At 64.4% G+C, this 20,955-nt stretch overlaps 1 protein-coding gene across 1 annotated transcript in view; it reads left to right on the top strand.

Moving 5' to 3' along the window:
* Window positions 1-4,094: 4,094 nt before the first annotated feature.
* Window positions 4,095-20,955, top strand: part of CDK16 (cyclin dependent kinase 16) — a 17,535-nt gene continuing 674 nt past the window's right edge. Inside the window, 13 exon segments of the mRNA XM_065570997.1 lie at window positions 4,095-4,318; window positions 11,756-11,895; window positions 13,613-13,738; window positions 16,294-16,427; window positions 16,597-16,722; window positions 17,360-17,416; window positions 17,707-17,792; window positions 17,794-17,822; window positions 18,075-18,169; window positions 18,244-18,306; window positions 18,387-18,510; window positions 19,607-19,727; window positions 20,519-20,950. Coding sequence (XP_065427069.1) covers window positions 11,778-11,895; window positions 13,613-13,738; window positions 16,294-16,427; window positions 16,597-16,722; window positions 17,360-17,416; window positions 17,707-17,792; window positions 17,794-17,822; window positions 18,075-18,169; window positions 18,244-18,306; window positions 18,387-18,510; window positions 19,607-19,727; window positions 20,519-20,950 — 1,511 coding nt within the window. The 5' untranslated portion in view covers window positions 4,095-4,318; window positions 11,756-11,777.

Genomic DNA, 20,955 nt, shown 5'->3' with positions numbered 1-20,955 from the left:
CCGGACGGGGATAGCGCGCCTGGTGCTAAGCTACCACCTCCTCTGTAAGGGGTATGGGGTTAGAGCAGGGGGCTAGGAGTCGAGACTTGTGGGTTCTCCCCCAGCTCTCGGAAGGGAGTGGGTTAGAATGGGGGAGGGCTGGGAATCAGGACTCCTGGTTCTCTCCTCAAATGCAACCAGTGCAGCATTGTTAGTGAGCCCTGCATGACTGACAGGCCCGTGCTTGAGTGAACAGCGCCTGTTGGGAAGTTACTAGCCACTTTTGAAAATGTATTAGCCCTTTAAAATTGAAAATGTACTCAACTCTTGAAAAATATGTTAGCCACTTTTGAAAGTGCATTAGTCACCTTTGAGAATTGACTAATCATTTAAAAAAAAGATTACTAGCCATTTTTGAAAACTCTCTTGTCATTTAAAATATCTACTAAGTCATTTTTGAAAATGTACTAGCCACCTTTGAAAAACTGACCAGCCATTTTCAAAAACTGACTAGCACCACGTTTTAAAATTTACTAGTCATTAAACAAAAATACTATCCACTTTTGAAAATGTGCTAGTCATGTTAAAATATCCACTAATCATTGTTTAAAATAAAATATTATCTTGAAAAATATGCTATTTTTGAAAATGTACTAACCATTTAAAAAAATGACTAGCCTCTTTTGAAAAGGCACTACTAATTTCTAGGACATTTGCTAGCAACTTTTGGGAAAAAATACTAGCTACTTTTGAAATATTTGCTAGTCAATTCTGCACATTTACTAATCACTTTTGAAACTTTAGGCTGTGGTGACTATACGCTCTCCAGGGCAGGAGACTGGGTTTGTTTGCCTTCAAGATTTACAAAAGCGTCTAGTGATTTTTGAGGGCCTGGATTATTTTAGTTGCCCATTGTATAATGCCTTAAAGAGTGCCTGGTTTTCAGAAAGCCCTTAAAATCAGGACCATAGAAGGGGCTTGAAGTCACTACTCACCTTTGAAAAAAATTACTAGCCACTTTTGGAAACTTACTAGCCATATTTGAAAACTGGCGCCCTCTCACAACCTGGTATCCCCTCCTCCCCGGATCAGACCCATGAGCCCATCTTAGCCCAGTATCCCATCTCCAAGCTCTGCAGCGAGGGGATCACTTGCACGGCCCTCCCCATAACCCCGGCTTTTTCCCAGCCCTGGTTATCTATTGTGATGCTGGATGTGTATAAAGGTGGCACCAGGGGTGCCAACCTGATGCCAGCTACAGCAACGGGACAGCAATTAACAGATGCCTGCTCTGGCCAGCCCGCAGAGCATGGCCATATGGTCCGGGGGCCACGACATCACTGGCTCCGGGACGCAGCTAGAGGGGGAAAGAGTTCTAGAGCTTGATGAGAAGGGCCAGGAGAGCAGGTTCTGGGAGACAGCTCGGGATTCCTGGGTTCATTCCCTGCTCTGGTATGGATTCTATAGGGCAAGTCATTGGATTGCAATAGCACATACAGGCCACATCTGAGATCAAGGCCCCGTCGCGCCGGGCGCTGCCCAGACCCCGACCGAGATCAGGGCCCCGTTGCGGCGGGCGCTGCCCAGACCTGGACCGAGACCAGGGCCCCATCGTGCCGGGCACTGCCCAGACCTGGACCAAGATCAGGGCCCCATCGCGCCGGGCGCTGCCCAGACCCTGACCGAGACTGGGACCCCATCGTGCCGGGCGCTGCCCAGACCTGGACCGAGATCAGGGCCCCATCGCGCTGGGCGCTGCACAGACCCTGACCGAGACTGGGACCCCATCGTGCCGGGCGCTGCCCAGACCTGGACCGACATCAGGGCCCTGTCGCGCCGGGTGCTGCCCAGACAGACAGATGTGTGTGGAGATGGATGGCTGGAGGGAAGGTGGGTGTTTGGGGATGGAGGGATGGCTGGATGGATAAAGGGATGGATTGGGTGGGTGGGTGGATGGATGTTTGGTGATGGGTGTTTGATGGATGAATAGAAAGATGGGTGGATGGATGGAGGGATGTGGAGGGATAATGGGGGGCTGGTGTGATGGAGATGGAGGGGGATAATGGGGGTCTGGGTGGGGGAGGGGTGTGCTGTATGATGAGCTGGGGGAGGGGTGATGGCTGTTTGGGGGTGATGGGGGTCTGAGTGGGGGAGGGGTGTGCTGTATGGTGGGGAAGGGGTGATGGGTGTTTGGGGGTGATGGGTGTTTGGGTGGGGGAGGGGTGATGGGTTTTTGGGGGTGATGGGGGTCTGGGTGGGGGAGGGGTGTGCTGTATGATGGGCTGGGGGAGGGGTGATGGGTGTTTGGGGGGTGATGGGTGTTGGGGGGGAGGGGTGTGCTGTATGGTGGGGGAGGGGTGATGGGTGTTTGGGGGGTGATGGGTGTTGGGGGGGAGGGGTGTGCTGTATGATGGCTGGGGGAGGGGTGATGGGTGTTTGGGGGTGATGGGGGTCTGGGTGGGGGAGGGGTGTGCTGTATTATGGGGGGGGGAGGGGTGATGGGGGTCTGGGTGGGGGAGGGGTGTGCTGTATTATGGGGTGGGGGAGGGGTGATGGGTGTTTGGGGGTGATGGGGGTCTGGGTGGGGGAGGGGTGTGCTGTATGATGGGCTGGGGGATGGGGCAGGGGTGTCCTGTCTGACGGGGTGGGGGGAGGGGCGTTTGGGGCTAATGGGGGGATAGTCCATCTCTCTAATCCCCCTTTTCCTCGTTTTTATGGAACCCCGCCATTGCGGTTAATGGTAGGGTCCAACGATAGCGGGGGAGGGGGGGCCTGCCTGTGGGCTACACCATTATTACCCTCCAAGGGGGGTCCGCTCCCCCTCTTCTCACCCCGTCTCTCTCCCTCGTCCTGGTGTCACATGGGCGCCTGAAAATTGACATAAATCCCGTCTGAGCCACCTTTATTCTATTTATGTTGGTAGAAGCCTATTTTCTAAGCTGCTCCCCCCATTTTTATTTATGGTAGTGGCCAACGTTCGCGCAGTCCTGTCTGCAGATTAAACCATTATCAACCTCTATGAGTGACCATGTTTTACGGCCCCTCTCACCCAAACCCCTTTGTTCACGTGTTAGTATTTAATCAGGGTTCTGAAAATGTTATACATTGGTTTTTTATCGTTTATAAATGTTGGAGTCCAGATATATAAATATCCCCCCGCCCGCTTTACTCTGTGGTAGCGCCCAACCATTCTCGGCGCCTCGCAATGGGTCAAACCATTATCTTCCCCGGGTAGGAGGGGAGAAAGGAGACTCCCCGCTCCTCCTCAGCCCTTTTAACTCCCTCTCAGACCCGTAATTACCTCGTGTGGTTAGTTGAGTTACATACCCTGGTTTAAATTCCCTTTGTTTCTATGGCCCAGTTCCTTTATATATGTGAACACCCCTATTTTTAATGGTATTGCTCATTCTCTCAGCTACGAGAGAAGAGGTCGGGCGAGCTCACTCTAGATTGGGGGGGGGGGGAAGAGCCGGCCAATACGTGGCTTATTCGCCTTTCCACCTTCTCTCTGTGCTTCAATAGTCTAGAGATGCACAAAGAAAATGAAACCGTGGGTCTGTTTGGCTGCCAGGTAGAAAAAGTCTGCCGTTGCCTCCCCCCGCTGCTGGTTATAATGGTACAGCCCCCATAGGAAAAGGAGGCGGTTGGGGACCTTTCCATTGAGGAAAGAGAAGACGGTTAAGAAAGTACCATTGCAAAAACGGGGAGGGTTAGTTTCAATTGGCTACTGGGCTCCCTCCAGCAGACTTCTTATTTAATTAATGCGTCATAATATCCCTTCATATATTATTGATCTCTCCCCGCGGGACCCGTGAAGCAGGGGGATTAGAGCTCCGCTTTCAGGGTGCTCCTCCCTCTCAGTAATGGTAGCGCCCACCCGGGCTGTTCCAGTTGGGACTGTACCAAATAAAAAGAAGGGGGGGTTATTGCCCTCTTCTGCCTTTTTTGCCCCCTTAGTTTACCACCAGCCCCTAGTGGATAGTGGGTTGCTAATCGCTAATTCCCCCACCGTCGGGGATGAGTTCGGCTTGTCCCTAGCTGCTCCCTGTGTGTGGCCCTCCCCTGGTGCGCGGAGTGGTACGTCCCGCGGGGGGGAAGGCCGGGCCGGGGGCTGGCGCTAGCCAGTCGCAGGGTGGGAGGTGGCCTGGGCGGAGGGGGAGGCGCCGCTCGCTGGGAGGAGACTTGTACCACCCCCCCCCCGATCCCCTTTCTCGCCGGGCTCTGGGGGACCATGGGCGGCTGAGGGGAGCCGAGCCCCGGGCGGCCGAGCCGGCGGCCATGGCTGAGGATTACTGGGACCCGCAGCAGCAGCGCTGAGCCCCCTGCAGCGGCAGCCAGGGTAAGAGACACCCCACGGGGCGGGGGCCTGGCGATCCACTGGGACCCCGGGATCCACCCGCGGCAGCCCCATGGGATCCCCACCCACTGGATCCCACCGGTCTGCTGTCCCATCCGACTGGGATCCACTGGGACCCCGGGATCCACCCGCTGCAGCCCCATGGGATCCCCACCCACTGGATCCCATGGATCTGCTGTCCCATCTGGCTGGGATCCACTGGGACCCCGGGATCCACCCGCTGCAGCCCCATGGGGTTCACACCCACTGGATCCCATGGGCCGTATGTCCCATCTGACGGGGATCCACTGGGACCCCGGGATCCACCCGCTGCAGCCCCATGGGATCCCCACCCACTGGATCCCATGGGCCGTATGTCCCATCTGACTGGGATCCACTGGGACCCCGGGATCCACCCGCTGCAGCCCCATGGGATCCCCACCCACTGGATCCCATGGGCCGTATGTCCCATCTGACTGGGATCCACTGGGACCCCGGGATCCACCCGCTGCAGCCCCATGGGATCCCCACCCACTGGATCCCATGGGCCGTATGTCCCATCTGACTGGGATCCACTGGGACCCCGGGATCCACCCGCTGCAGCCCCATGGGATCGGCACCCACTGGATCCTACAGGTCTGCTGTCCCATCTGACTGGGATCCACTGGGACCCTGGGATCCACAAACGGCAGCCCCATGGGATCGGCACCCACTGGATCCCATGGACCGTATGTCCCATCTGACTGGGATCCACTGGGACCCTGGGATCCACACATGGCAGTCCCATGGGGTTTACACCCACTGGATCCCATGGATCTGCGGTCCCATCCGACTGGGATCCACTGGGACCCTGGGATCCACACACTGCAACCCCATGGGGTTCACACCCACTGGATCCCATGGAGCGTATGTCCCATCTGACTGGGATCCACTGGGACCCTGGGATCCACACACTGCAACCCCATGGGGTTCACACCCACTGGATCCCATGGAGCGTATGTCCCATCTGACTGGGATCCGCTGGGACCCTGGGATCCACACACTGCAACCCCATGGGGTTCACACCCACTGGATCCCACGGATCTGCTGTCCCATCTGACTGGGACCCTGGGATCCACCCACTGCAGCCCCATGGGATCCACACCCACTGGATCCCATGGATCTGCTGCCCCATCTGGCTGGGATCCGCTGGGACCCTGGGATCCACCCACGGCAGCCCCATGGGATCCACACTCACTGGATCCCATGGGTCTGTCCCACCTGGTTGGGATCCACCATGACCTGGGGATCCACCCACTTGGTCCCATGGTGGGATCAACTCGCACTGGATCACATGGATCCTCCGTCCCATCTGGTTGGGATCCACTGGGACCCTGGGATCCATCTGATTGGTCCCATGGGATTGGCACCCATTGGATCACACATGTATTCTGTCATGTTGGGCTGGGATCCACCACTTGGTCCCATGGGATCAACTCACACTGGATCCATCTTCTCCCTCATTGGACTAGGGGATCTGCTGTGACCCATAGGATCTACCCATCCGGGCTACATCAGATCTGCATGCACTGGAGCCCCCTCTGCTTCTTCCCCATTCATTAGGGGTCTCTAACAACTTCTGACCCTATGGGATCCACTCACATGGGATTCTCTACCAGACTTGGGATCCCCTGTGATCGCTGACCCTAGGATCTACCTACCTTTGCTGTCCTAGGTGATCCACTTCATGAAGTGCACCTAAAAGTGATTAATCTTCTCCTTCCTCATTAGCTGGGGGATCCACTGCAACCTCTGAGATGTACCTGTTGTCATCCTCATGGGGATACTCATACTGGATCACTCGGATCCCAGCCCTTAATGGACTGGGGGATCCATGGTGACTTTTGACATTCAGGAATCTATGTTCTGGTGTTGGGATCTACCCACACTGGATTTCTCTGTTCTTTGACCTCTTGGCCTGGGGATCCTTCTGTGACCCCCAGGGATCTACCCTGACCTCCCTGCAAGGATCTACCCCCCCATGCTACTCTTATAGGGATCCTCACACACATAACTCCGCTGTCACCGTGTGGAGATCTATGCACTTATCTTGGGCTGGGAATCCACTCGGACCCCCAGGGATCCCATCACACCCAGGTCCCGTGTGACATTCCCTGGCAATCGCCCTTCACTAGATCACTCTATTAGGCTGGTGATCTATTTCACCCTGATTGCCTGGGACTGTTACTACACCTACTAGATCCCTCTCCCCATTGTTCAGTGTTTGGGGATCTACTCTCACTTCTGAGATCTGCGCGTCCTGTTTTGTAGGTGTTTGGGGGATCTAGTCTGGATTGTCACTCTAGGTATCTTTCTCTCTGCTCCCCTCTCACTGGCTCTGTCCCAGAGGGATCCACCGAGGCTGTTTGCCTCTGAGATCTAGTCCTGGTCTCCACAGAGGGAGAATAATCTGGGGTGAGCCCTCACCGTGTTCTCTAGCTGGTCTGGGGAGCTCCCCAGTTGTGATCCACTATGACCTCTCACGGCAGACTTAGCCACATCAGTGGATCCCTCTGCACGCTTTTCTTTCTCATTGGAGGGATTCCCACCAGTCATCTACCTGGGGGATCTAGTGGGGGGGATCGGGTGTCTGAAATGGGTCCAGGACAGTGGGGGGTGCCCTGTCCTGTCTTCCCCCAGCATGGGGGGTGAGAGACGGGTTGCCGGAATCCATTTTGGGAGGTCCCTGGGATCTCTCCACTCACCAGATCCCTGTGCAATCCAGCTAAATCTGGGGGAAGGGGGGAATTGCTCCCACTCCTGCATGTGTTGGGACAGGTGGGGGGTCGCTCCCCCTGTGTGGGGGCAGGGAAGGGGGTGGGGTGGATTGCTGCAGTGAAGGTGTGTGTGTGGGGGGAACGGGACAGTCCCACTCCCATGTCTGGGGTGGATCTTGGCAGTGGGATTCCTGGCTCTTCCCTTCGGTGAGTGAATGCAGGAATCCTGGGGGGATAGCAGGGAGGGCGTCTTTACCCCCCTCTCCCATGTGCTGGAAGGACATGGACAAGGCTGCATCTGTGTGCGCCTGATCCCTGGAATAAGGGGGGGGTTGGCAGCTGAGGTCCCCCCCCCACCGGATTAGTTCACTGCAAAGGCCCCAGCCTGGGTTAAATCTAAATCATGTGCTTATTTCGAGTGTGGGGGCTGAGCGGGGGGGGGGGGGGGGGCTGGATCGGGCTGTGTGTGTGGTGGAGGGGATGATGGGGGGGCTGGATTGGGTAGTGTGCGGGGGCTGGATTGGGCTGTGTGTGTGGAGGGGATGATGGGGGCAGCTGGATCGGGCTGTGGGGGGGCTGGATTGGGCTGTGTGTGTGTGGGGGGTGATGGGGGGGCTGGATCGGGTTGTGTGGGGGGGCTGGATTGGCCTGTGTGTGTGTGTGGGGGGGGTGATGGGGGGGGCTGGATTGGGTTGTGTGTGGGGCTGATCAAGGGGGCTATATCAAGCTGTGGGGGGCGATGACCCAGGCTGGCTTGTGGGCCTGAGGTGACTGATGCTCTTGGAGAGGTCCCACCATGTGGGACTGGGTGCGTTGGGGGGCAGGTTGGGTCTGGGAGGGGCACAGTTGGCAGCTGCAGTGGGGGGCTCTTGTCCCATGGCTGGTGCTCACTGAGAGGGGGCTGGATCCGGGGCCCCCTCGCCCTGCCCCAAGATCCCCTGGGCAGGGGGGCAGGCGGATCCAGGGCCCCCTCCTTGGCTGGTGTCTTGTGGGGGGACCCAGCGGCCTGGCAGATCAGTCTGGGAGTTGGGGGGCTCCTGTCCCGTCCCCCCCCCCCAGACCTGCCCTGGCTGACCCCCGGCGCTTGCCTCAGACAGACTGTGTGCCATGGCACTGCCCTGCCACAGCCCTGGGGCGGCCCCTCTCTGGTAGAGAGCTGGGGGGGAGTGGGACCTGGTGCCAGCTGCTGGGAGCTCTTCCCCCCCGCCCCCGCCCCACGTGACACCACTCCCCCCCACAGCTGGGGAGAGAACCCAGGAGTCCTGGCTCCCTGCCCCCCCGTGCTGCAGGGAGTGGGGCGCTCTCCCCTGGCAGTGCCCCATGTGTTGCTGGGGAGGGGAAGGGGCTCCGTGGCTGGAGGGGGGTAGGATGGTGCGGGGGGGGAGGGTTCAGGGCTGGGTCTGAGTCAGGGGATCTGAGTGTTGGGTGCTTGGGGTGGGGGGGGGCGTCGGGCTGGGTCCGTGGACTGAAGGAAGGGGGTGTGAGAGGGGTGGGGGAAGAAGTTCTTTGTGTGTGTGGGGGGTGTCATCTCCGGAGATGGGGCTCTCAGGATGGGGGGAGGGCCAGGGGTGTCTAGGGGATGGATTTGTTTGGGGGTGGGGATGAATGGTATCTTGTGGGGGGGTGGGACTTTGGGGCCTGAGGGGTCAGATGGACAGGGCTGGGTGTCTTGGAGGGTTCAGAGGTCTTGGGGTGGTGGGAATGGGGGGGTTGGAGGCATGGGGCTCCCAGGAGCTGGTCCAGGGCACGGCGCTGGGGTGTCTGGGGGGCAGCTCTCTCCCTGCATGCCCCCCCCCCCCCTCGGTGGCTGCCCCGGGCTCCGCCCCCCATGGTAGGTCAGTTGGTCCCAGGAGGTATTAATAGCTCAGTGAGTCGCTCCCCAGGCAGCCCCCCAGACTCCCTCCCCCCCCCGGTGGTTGTAGCTGCGGCTTCGAGACCTGGGCCTCCTCCCTCTGGCCGGCTGGTAGGATCCATGCGCCCCGCATCTCTGGCCTTTTACCGGGGGGAGGGAGCCAGGGCTGGGCTAGGTGGGGATGCGGGGCAGGAGTGGGGGGCACGGGGGGGGAGGGAGCCAGGGCTGGGCTAGGTGGGGATGCGGGGCAGGAGTGGGGGGTACGGGGGGGAGGGAGCCTGGGCCGGGCTAGCAGGGGGTGGGGGGCGGGAGTGGGGGGCACGGGGGGGAGGGAGCCAGGGCTGGGCTAGGTGGGGGTGTGGGGTGGGAGTGGGGGGCACGGGGGGGAGGGAGCCTGGGCTGGGCTAGCAGGGGGTGCGGGGCGGGAGTGGGGGGCATGTGGGGGAAGCCAGCTCAGTCGAACTCCCCTCCCCCTGGCCTTGCCACCCCCTCGAGTCCTTTCTGGGTGCTGGAGGTGACCTGTCACTGGTATCCCCCCGCCCTGCGAGCAGCAGGGGACCGAGGGGAAGGCTGGTGTCTGACTCCTGGGAGTCCCAGAGCTGGGGCTTGGTAGCCAAGGCGGATCGGGGCTGAGAATAAGGCTGCCTTGGTGAGCCTCTTGGCTGAGCCGGACTCTGGCATTTCCCCCGCCCAGATTCGGGGCTGAGCCCATGCCCGGCTCTGCCCACAGGGGTCCTGTGTGTATCCGGAGTCATTGAGGGCGGGGGTATGTAGACCTAGCTCCTCACCATGCCAGATGGGAGCCGGTGCCCCTGGAGGGGACAGGGGCTGCTGCTTACTCAGGTCCACCTCAAAGTCCCGCCCCCAAAAGCGCAGTTATGGGTAGATGGTGCAAAGCCACTGGACCCCACTCCCCTCCCAGAGCCAGGGAGAGAACCCAGGAGTCCTGGCTCCCAGCCCCCTCCCCCGCTCTAACCACTAGACCCTACTCCCTGCCAGGACAGGGGAGCTGCCAGGTGCTTCATTAGCCCGTGTGGTAGGTGCCCTGTGTGCTGGGGGGCAGGGCTGCATGGGACTGGATCTGTGCCCTGACCCCTGGCAGGCAGCTCAAGCCAAGAGGATTTTGCGGATGCTTCCGTTGGGTGAAGGCGGCCTGAGTTGCCCCCCAGTGGGGCCAGCACTGACAGCTGGGGGAGAGCACCCCCTGCCCTGCTCTCTGCAGCACCCCCCAGCGCCCAGTCCTGCCTGCCATGGGAGAGTGCCCCCTGCTACATGCCCTGCTGCACACAGCATGGCATCCCCCCAGCGCCTGGCACTGGCCTCCCGGGGAGAGTCCCCCTGCCCAGTCCCCCACCCCGCAACCCTGTGCTTCTCTGTGCTTCCACCCGCCGTTGCGTATCCTTCCTCCATGTACTCACAGCGGAGCGGCGGTTGGAGGCTGTGGGGATTGCTCCAGCCCCAGCCAATTGGAGGGATGTGAACTGCCCCCCATGTCACAGCCGGGCGTTACTCCTGGAGCCTACTGATGGCAGTGGGTACACTTTGCTAATTCACCATCACCGTGGGGGCATCCAACTGCTGGGCCACCATTCCCACACTGTGGGCTCCCCCCAACCCTCTCCTGCTTCCCCAGGCTCGTCCCACAACCCCAAGGCCCTCCCACTCACATAGGCTCCTCCCACTCAAACAGTCTCCACCCACCATCCCCTCCCTTTGACAGTCTCTGCCAACATGCCCCTCCCACTGTAACAGGCTCCTCCCACAAATCCAAGGCCTTGCCACTGTACAGACTCCTTCCAGAAACCCCAAGCCATGCCCTCTCCAACGGGCTCCTCCCACAAGCCTCCCCATGTCCAAGCTCCTCCCCTAAGATTCCTTCTCACACAGGCTCCTTCCAGAATCCCAAGCCCCACCCACTAACCCTGGCTCCTTCCACGTGCCCCAAGGTCCTCCCAGAGTCGGCTGTTCAAACATCGCCATGGTAACATCAAATTGCCTGTGAGTCATCACTAGTCTTCAGTGTTAACGGCACAGCATTTCAGTCCTTCCACCCATCAGCTACTGTGCCCCCTTCCTGTCGAGGGCCCCACCCTGAGTCCCCCTGCAGCCGACCCTTTGGGGGAGACATGGGCCCACCCCCATCCCCATGTGTTCCCTATGGTCCATGGGTCTGATGCGGGGGGGGGGGGGGCACCATGTTGGCTGGCCTGTGGGGCTGATCGGGGGGCACTGGCTGGCTGACTTGTGGGGTCTGATCTGGGGGGGCACCAGGCCAGCTGACCCCTGGGTTTGATGTGGGGGGCACCGTCTGGCTAGCCATGCTGTGGGGTAACTAACCCATCCGGGTTGTCCATTCCCAGGGGCATAAGGTGAGACGCGTGCTGGGGTGGGAGCATCGACACCATGCATAGCCCCGGCCCTGACCTACCTCTGCTTGGCATGGCCCTTAGCCGGGGAGTGGGGTAGGGGGCTCATGATTAGTAAATTTTCTTAGACCCTTTCCCCAGCTGCCCTGCCCAGAGGTGGCTGCATCTCAGCACCAGGGCAGCCCTCCTTGTGCAGTGTTATGTGCAGCTGTTCCCCAGCTGCCCTGCTCCAGAGGTGGCTGCATCTCAGTGCTGGGAGAGCCGTCCCTGTGCGGCGTTATGTGTGGCTGTTCCCCATCTGCCCTGCTCCAGAGGTGGCTGCATCTCAGTGCTGGGAGAGCCGTCCCTGTGCGGCGTTATGTGTGGTTGTTCCCCATCTGCCCCGCCCCAGAGGTGGCTGCATCCCAGCGCCAGGGGATCCCTCCCCGTGTACCTGATCTGGTGGTGTCCTCTCCCCTCCGTGCAGCGGCCCCAGCCCTGGCCCCACCATGGATCGGATGAAGAAGATCAAGAGGCAGCTCTCAATGACCCTGCGGGGGAGCCGGACAGCCGAGAAGAACCTCAATGAGCAGATCAACATCGAGGAGAACAACAGCAGCGACACCGGTGAGCCACACCCCCAGCCGGGCCTGCCGCGGACCCTGGTGCCTGGGGCAGCTCCGCCTACTCCGGCGCCTTCCCATGGGACCTTTCTGTGCTGGGCGTGGACGGGATCCGGACTGAGACCTTCCCTTTAAGCTGGCTCTTGCTGTGACTGCCCCTTTAAGACATTTGAGGGGCCTGGCCGCTCCTTTAAGGCGTTCTCTGGGTGTGACTGCCCCTTTAAGGTGTTCCACTTACAAGACGGTGCCTTAAAGGGATCTGTGCACAAGGCCACCCCTTTAAGGTGTTACCTGGGCATGGCTGTCTTTTTAAGATTCCCTGTGGGTGTTATGGCCCCTTTAAGATGTCCATTGGATGGACCCCTAAAGGGTCTGGGGATGTGGCTGCCCCTTTAAGACTTCCCTGGCTGTGCCTGTGTGGTGGTCTCTGGGCATGGCTGTCCCTTTAAAGGCTGCCTCCCCTTCCCTCCTCACCCCACCCTCTCCATTGCTGGTGGCCCATTCGGGAACCAGCCTAGGCACCAAGCTGAGCAACGATTGGCTGGGCTCCCTAGAGGTGGCCAATGGCCAGGTGGAACATACCATCTCACTTCGGCTGCAGGGGTGTGACAGCCAGGTTCCACCTCCATTGGACTGAACCAAAGCCCCAGATGAGGGTGTTTGAGGCCGGTTGGGCAGGACTGGGAGCCAGGACTCCTGGGTTCTCTCCCCAGCTCGGGGAGGAGAGTCTAGTGGTTAGAGCGTGGGGGGGGGCTGGGAGCCTGAACTCCTGGGTTCTCTCCACGCCACCACGAGGGGAATAGGGGGTGGGGGTGGGAGCCAGGATGCTGGGGGCATTACTGATGCTGTCAAGGGTTTATTGGGGGGTTGGGATTCGGGGGGGGGGGGGGCTGAGTGCAGGAATGGGGATGGTTGGACCTCAGTGCTCTGGCTTGATGTGAGCCCCTCATGGGTGGGGGTGTCCATGCCCCCCCCCCCGGGTACGTCCCCCCTGGCTGGTCTGCGCCCCCTACGCAGGGGTCCCCGGATTTTGTTTCTGTTCTGTTGTATTTTCGTTTCTTCATTTTCTTTTTCTTTTCTTTTTTGTCTGTGTTTAATTTTTGGTCCCCCTCCCTGTCCTCCTCCCTTCCGGCTGTGTGACACCCCCCCCACAACTCACCCCCCACCGACTGTGTGACCTCCCCCCCCCCCCCCCGGCTGTATGATCTCACCCCCGCATGTCTGTGTGACCTCTCCCGCCCCCCCCCACCATGCACCCTCCACCGGCTGTGTGACCTCCCCCCTCCATGCACCCCCCCTCTGGCTGTGTGACCTCTCCCTTCCCTCCACCACCACGCACCCCCCACCGGCTGTGTGACCTCCCCCGCCTCCACACGCACCCTCTCTGGCTGTGTGACCTCTCCCCCCCCCACCACCACTACCATGCACCCCCCACCGGCTGTGTGACCTCTTTCCCCCCCCTCCACACATACCCCACTGGCTGTGTGATCTCCTCTCCCCCCCAACCCCCTCCGGCTGTGTGACAACCCCACATCTCCCCCCCCCCTCCTCTGGGCTGCATGATTTCCCCCAATCTACTCTCCCATCTACTCCCCTATCTATATGGCCCCTCCAACCCAACCCCCACATCCTCTCCCCTGGGTGTGTGACTGCTCCCCTCCCCCAATCTTTCTCTCCTTGTGGGCTGGGCTCCCCTGCGCCCCATGTCTCGTGCCCCCCAGGCCTGGCGGGGAAGAGCGTGCGTCCCTGGGGCGCCTCGCGCAGTGTCTATTCCTTCCTGCAGCGCCGGCCGCGCCCGGGCGTGACCCGCAGCCTGAGCGCCCACCTCGCCCGTGCCAGCCGACTAGGTGACTATGGAGGGGCAGCGCAGACCCCAGGGACCCCCCTCGAGGCAGCCCCCCTTCTGCGGAGCAGATCACAGCTCGGAAAGGGGAATGGGGGCTAGTGTGTTAGAGTGTGGAGGGGGTTGGGAGCCAGGACTCTTGGGTTTTCTCCCTGGCTCTGGGGGTGCAGTGGGGTCTAGTGGTCAGAGTGGGTGGGGGGGGGACTCGTGGGCTGTAATGCCGGCGGAGTTGGGGGTAACCAGCCCCTCCCCCTTTCAGTGGCTGTGGTTTGTGTTTTATTACGTGGACGGCTGAGCCGGGCTGGCAGGATGCGGTGGAGGCGGGGCGGGGGCGTCGCTTTCAGAGTTCCAGCTCCAGGCACTGGCCCCTGGCCTCCCTGCCAGCCGCTTTCAGGGTTTGCCGGCCAATGTGCGCTGAGCCAGCCTGGGAGTGCTGCCTCTGGCAGTGTTGGGAGGGTGGGGGCCTCCAGCAGGGGGGGCTGTGGCGAGGGCTGGGGGGGTATCCAGCAGGGGGCGCTGTGGTGAGGGCTGGCTGGGGGGGCTATCCAGCAGGGGGTGCTGTGGCGAAGGCTGGGGGGGCGAGTATCCAGCAGGAGGCGCTGTGGCGAGGGCTGGGGGGGTGGGGTATCCAGCAGGGGGCGCTGTGGCAAGGGCTGGGGGGGTGGGGTATCCAGCAGGGGGCGCTGTGGCGAGGGCTGGCTGGGAGGGGGGAGTATCCAGCAGGGGGCGCTGTGGCGAGGGCTGGCTGGGATGGGGGGAGTATCCAGCAGGGGGCGCTGTGGCGAGGGCTGGCTGGGATGGGGGGAGTATCCAGCAGGGGGCGCTGTGGCGAGGGCTGGCGGGGGGGTATCCAGCAGGGGGCGCTGTGGGGAGGGCTGGCTGGGAGGGGGGTATCCAGCAGGGGGCGCGGTGGCGAGGGCTGGCGGGGGGGGTATCCAGCAGGGGGCGCTGTGGCGAGGGCTGGCGGGGGGGGTATCCAGCAGGGGGCGCTGTGGCGAGGGCTGGCGGGGGGGGGTATCCAGCAGGGGGCGCGGTGGCGAGGGCTGGCGGGGGGGGTATCCAGCAGGGGGCGCGGTGGCGAGGGCTGGCGGGGGGGGTATCCAGCAGGGGGCGCGGGTGGCGAGGGCTGGCGGGGGGGTATCCAGCAGGGGGCGCCTGTGGCGAGTGCTGGCGGGGGGGGTATCCAGCAGGGGGCGCTGTGGCGAGGGCTGGCGGGGGGGGTATCCAGCAGGGGGTGCGGTGGCGAGGGCTGGGGGGGGGGTATCCAGCAGGGGGCGCTGTGGCGAGGGCTGGCGGGGGGGGTATCCAGCAGGGGGCGCTGTGGCGAGGGCTGGCTGGGAGGGGGGGTATCCAGCAGGGGGCGCTGTGGCGAGGGCTGGCGGGGGGGTATCCAGCAGGGGGCGCTGTGGCGAGGGCTGGCGGGGGGGGTATCCAGCAGGGGGCGCTGTGGCGAGGGCTGGCTGGGAGGGGGGGTATCCAGCAGGGGGCGCTGTGGCGAGGGCTGGCGGGGGGGTATCCAGCAGGGGGTGCGGTGGCGAGGGCTGGGGGGGGGTATCCAGCAGGGGGCGCTGTGGCGAGGGCTGGCGGGGGGGGTATCCAGCAGGGGGCGCTGTGGTGAGGGCTGGCGGGGAGGGGGGGGTATCCAGCAGGGGGCGCTGAGGCGAGGGCTGGCGGGGAGGGGGGGTATCCAGCAGGGGGTGCTAAGGCGAGGGCTGCCGGGGGGGTATCCAGCAGGGGGCGCTGTGGTGAGGGCTGGCTGGGAGGGGAGTATCCAGCAGGGGGCACGGTGGCGAGGGCTGGCGGGGGGGGGTATCCAGCAGGGGGCGCTGTGGTGAGGGCTGGCGGGGAGGGGGGGTATCCAGCAGGGGGCGCTGAGGCGAGGGCTGGCGGGGAGGGGGGGTATCCAGCAGGGGGTGCTGAGGCGAGGGCTGGGTGGGGGTATCCAGCAGGGGGCGCAGTGGCGAGGGCTGCGGGGGGGTATCCAGCAGGGGGCGCGGTGGCGAGGGCTGGCTGGGAGGGGAGTATCCAGCAGGGGGCGCGGTGGCGAGGGCTGGGGGGGGGTATCCAGCAGGGGGCACTGTGGTGAGGCTGGCTGGGAGGGAGTATCCAGCAGGGGGCGCTGTGGCGAGGGCTGGGGGGGTGGGGTATCCAGCAGGGGGCGCTGCGGTGAGGGCTGGCTGGGGGGGTATCCAGCAGGGGCGCTGTGGCGAGGGCTGGCGGGGGGGGGTATCCAGCAGGGGGCGCTGTGGCGAGGGCTGGCGGCGGGGGGTATCCAGCAGGGGGCGCTGTGGTGAGGGCTGGCTGGGAGGGGTATCCAGCAGGGGGCGCGGTGGCGAGGGCTGGGGGGGGTATCCAGCAGGGGGCGCTGTGGGCGAGGGCTGTGGGGGGCGCTGGCTACGCAGAGTCTACAGCCTGTGGTGCTGTGTGCTTGGGGGCTGCCTGGGGGTCCGGCTGGGGGTCTGTGGCAGGTGGCGCTGTGGGGTCCGGCCAGGGGTCTCTGCTGGGGGGGTGCTGTCTGTCTGTCGTCCCGGTAACGCCCCTCTGATCTGCCCCCCCCAGAGATGGTGCAGGAGGACGTGAAGATGGGCTCCGACGGGGAGAGCGACCAGGCGTCCGGCACCTCGTCCGACGAGGTCCAGTCCCCCGTGCGCGTCCGCATGCGCCACGGCTCGGCCCGCAAGATCTCCTCTGAGGTGGGGGGCGGCCGGGGGGGGCAGGAGGGTTGGGGGAATGGTGGGGGGAGGGGACCCACTGGTGGGGGGAGGTGATCTGGGAGGAGGGGACGAGGGGATGCCTGCAAGGGGGTGAGCGTGGGGGGCAGGGGGTTGCTGACTGCGCCCGTGACCCCCGTGCCCCCCCCAGGACATCAACAAGCGGCTCTCGCTGCCGGCCGACATCCGCCTGCCCGAGGGCTGCCTGGAGAAGCTGGCGCTGAACAGCCCCTTGTTCGACCAGCCCCTCAGCCGGCGCCTGCGCCGCGTCTCGCTGGTGAGAGCCTGCCCCATGTGTCCCCCGGCCAGCCCCACGGCGCCCCGCTGTCCCCCGTCCCCCGGCCAGCCCCCACGGCGCCCTGCTGTCCCCCGGCCAGCCCCACGGCGCCCCGCTGTCCCCCGTCCCCTGGCCAGCCCCACGGCGCCCTGCTGTCCCCCAGCACACCCCGTGTGTCGCCCGGCCAGCCCCACGGCGCCCGGCTGTCCCCCATCCCCCGGCCAGCCCCACGGCGCCCGGCTGTCCCCCATCCCCCGGCCAGCCCCCACGGCGCCCGGCTGTCCCCCAGCACACCCCGTGTGTCCCCCGGCCAGCCCCACGGCGTCCCGCTGTCCCCCGGCCAGCCCCACGGCGCCCCGCTGTCCCCCAGCACACCCCGTGTGTCCCCTGGCCAGCCCCATGGCACCCCTGGCCAGCACCATGTGTGTCCTGGCCAGCCCCATGGTGCTTCCACCCTGCCCCCCAGCCCCCTCCAGCCCTCCACCCCCCAGTGTTCCCTGGCCAGCTGCCTGCCCCTCAGTGTCCCTTGGCTGCCCCCCATCCGGCCCACGGCCCCATGGCCCCCCCAGCCACCCCTGCTGGGAGCTCCCGCTCCCCGCCCCCCACGGGGATCTCATGGCTGGTCTCTCGCCCGCAGTCTGAGATCGGCTTCGGGAAGCTGGAGACCTACGTGAAGCTGGACAAGCTGGGAGAGGTGGGAGCTGGGCCCCGGGGAGCGGGCGGGGGGTGTGTGTCCTAATGTCCCCCCCAGATCTGAGCCAGGGGATGAGATTAGAGGGAGGGGCCAGGAGAGGGGCCATGGGGCGGGGGAGAGGGCATGGGACGGGGGAGGGGACTGTGGGTGATGGGGCAGAGATCTGGGGGCACGCTGGGGTGGGGGTCATGGACCAGGGAAGGGGGGGCGAGTGGCTGGTTGGAGGATGGGGCAGGAGGGGCCCCCAGCTGTGACCTTCAGGTCCCCCTCCACCCATCACTGCCCCACAGGGGACGTACGCCACTGTCTACAAGGGCAAAAGCAAACTGACAGACAATCTGGTGGCGCTGAAGGAAATTCGCCTGGAGCACGAGGAGGGGGGCGCCCTGCACGGCCATCCGCGAAGGTACCTGCCGGGGGGGCGGGCCAGAGGGGAGGCTGGAGGTGCCCGGGCGGGGAAGGCTGGGGGGGAGTGCTGGGGGGGCAGGCCGGGAGGCGGGCTGGAGGTGATTGGGGGTGCTGGGGGGCAGGCTGGGAGGCCAGGAGGCGGGCTGGGAGCAGGCTGGGGGGCTGGAGAGCAGGCTGGAGGGTGGGGGCGCCAGGGGGCAGGCTGGGGGTTGGGTGGCCGGGATTCACTCGCCCCTTCCCCTCCCCCCAGTGTCCCTGCTGAAGGACCTGAAACATGCCAACATCGTCACCCTGCACGACATCATCCACACAGAGAAGTCGCTGACCCTGGTCTTCGAGTACCTGGTGAGTGGGGGGCCGGGGGCGGCTAGCGGGGACCCCGGCGTCCGGGCGGCGCTAACCCTGCCCTGCCCCCGCAGGACAAGGACCTGAAGCAGTACCTGGACGACTGCGGCAACCTCATCAACATGCACAATGTCAAGGTGAGCGCGGCGGGGCTGGGGGAGCTCCCGGGGGCCCCCCTATGCCAGGCTGACGGCGTCTCTCCGTCCCCCCCCCCCAGCTCTTCCTGTTCCAGCTGCTGCGGGGCCTGGCGTACTGCCACCGGCAGAAGGTACTGCACCGCGACCTCAAACCCCAGAACCTGCTCATCAACGAGCGGGGCGAGCTGAAACTGGCCGACTTCGGTGAGCCCCGGAACCCCCCAGGGCCCCCCGATCCCCACCAGCCCTCCTGAACCCCCAACCCCCACCCCGCCCCCCAGAACCTACTCAGCAACGAGCGGGGCGAGCTGAAACTGGCCGACTTCGGTGAGCCCCGGAACCCCCCAGGGCCCCCCGATCCCCACCAGCCCTCCTGAACCCCCAACCCCCCCCAGAACCTGCTCATCAACGAGCGGGGCGAGCTGAAACTGGCCGACTTCGGTGAGCCCCGGAACCCCCCCGGGCCCCCCGATCCCCACCAGCCCTCCTGAACCCCCAAACCCCCCCAGAACCTGCTCAGCAACGAGCGGGGCGAGCTGAAACTGGCCGACTTCGGTGAGCCCCGGAACCCCCCAGGGCCCCCCCGATCCCCACCAGCCCTCCTGAACCCCCACCCTGCCCCCCAGAACCTGCTCAGCAACGAGCGGGGCGAGCTGAAACTGGCCGACTTCGGTGAGCCCCGGAACCCCCCAGGGCCCCCCCGATCCCCACCAGCCCTCCTGAACCCCCACCCCGCCCTGCAGAACCTGCTCATCAACGAGCGGGGCGAGCTGAAACTGGCCGACTTCGGTGAGCCCCAGAACCCCCCAGGGCCCCCCGATCCCCACCAGCCCTCCTGAACCCCCAAACCCCCCCAGAACCTGCGCATCAACGAGCGGGGTGAGCTGAAACTGGCCGACTTCGGTGAGCCCCGGAACCCCCCCGGGCCCCCCGATCCCCACCAGCCCTCCTGAACCCCCAAAACCCCCCCAGAACCTGCTCAGCAACGAGCGGGGCAAGCTGAAACTGTCCGACTTCGGTGAGCCCCGGAACCCCCCAGGGCCCCCCGATCCCCACCAGCCCTCCTGAACCCCCACCCTGCCCCCCAGAACCTGCTCATCAACGAGTGGGGCGAGCTGAAACTGGCCGACTTCGGTGAGCCCGGAACCCCCCAGGGCCCCCCGATCCCCACCAGCCCTCCTGAACCCCCAAACCCCCACCCCGTCCCTCAGAACCTGCTCCTCAACGAGTGCAGGGAGTTAAAGCTGTGAGCCCCGGAACCCCCCAGAGCCCCCCAGTGCCATCCCCCTCTCTCTGCCAGGTCTAGCGCGGGCCAAGTCCATCCCCACCAAGACGTACTCCAACGAGGTGGTGACGCTCTGGTACCGGCCCCCCGACATCCTGCTGGGCTCCACCGAGTACTCCACGCAGATCGACATGTGGTGAGCCGGGGGGAGGGGGGCTGCGGGCTGGGCCTGGGGGTGCCATGGAGGCTGGCGGAGTGACCCCGCCCGGCCTGGGACCCGCCCCGACCCTCCTGCCCCCGCCTGGCCTGGGACCCGCCCCCCCTCCTCCTGCTCCCACCTGACCCTGACCCCCCTTCTCCCAGCCCATACTGGTCCTCTGCCCCCCTCCTATCCCTTCCAGGACCCCCTTCCTCTCCTGGCCCAGTCCAGCTCCATTATCTGGCCCCGGCCTTTCGTGCTCTCACCGCATGGGGACCCCCTGGACTCCACACCCGAAGTGCTGCCCCCTCCCCCACGCAGCCCCCCAGCCTCCCACCCCGGTCTGCCCAGCGGGGCCTGATCAGTGACACCGCCACCCCACCCCCCTCCGGCCGTCCCAGTCCTGGAGTTTCAGACCGCCTGGCGCGGGACGTGTCAGCTCGGGTGAGGGGAGGGGAAGGCAGGTGGCAGGGTGGGGTGTGACGTGCCAGTCCAGGGGAGGGGAAGGCAGGCAGCGGGGCTGGGTGGGATGCGCCAGCCCAGGCAGGGGAGGGGGATACAACAGCCCAGGCAGGGGAGGGGAAGGCAGGGGGTGGGTGGGGGTGGGATGCGCCAGGCCAGGCGGGGGCCAGGTCCCCTCCTGCAGCCCGGGTGGTTTTGCCATCAGTCGTGCTGGGGTGAGGGGGCTGTGCCTCTGAGCACCCACGGGAACCGGGGGGGGGGGGGGCTGTGCCAGGGAGACACCCCCTCCAATTCTGGGCACCCTGACCCCAGCACCTCTCCCCCAGGGGCGTGGGCTGCATATTCTATGAGATGTCCACGGGCCGCCCGCTCTTCCCTGGCTCCACTGTGGAGGAACAACTGCACTTCATCTTCCGCATCCTCGGTGAGGGGGGCGCTCGGTGGGGGTCAGCGGGGGCGATTGGGGGCAGGCCCGGGTTCCGCGGGGGGTGCTGTGCTGCGGGGAGCATGGTCGGAGGGTGCCGGCTTGGCAGGGGCTGCAGTGCCGCGGGTGGGGGGCGCCGTGTGTCACGGAGTCCCTGGGGCGATGCTCCGGGGCTGCTCCCTACGAAGCCAGCCGGGACTCGGGGGGAGCCTCCTCTCCCCGGGCAAGACGCTGCCACAGCTTCCACCGTCCTGGGGCTGAGCCCGGAGCATTCAGCATCCGCGTCCCCCCTTGCGCCTCCCGCAGCGAGTCTGCCCGGAGGGGTCCTGGAGGAGCCAG

Source organism: Chrysemys picta, chromosome 17, assembly GCF_011386835.1.
Source record: "Chrysemys picta bellii isolate R12L10 chromosome 17, ASM1138683v2, whole genome shotgun sequence".
Taxonomy (NCBI): Eukaryota; Metazoa; Chordata; order Testudines; family Emydidae; genus Chrysemys; species Chrysemys picta.
The sequence above is the reverse complement of the archived record's forward strand: the minus strand, read 5'-3'. Positions and strand labels throughout refer to the sequence as shown.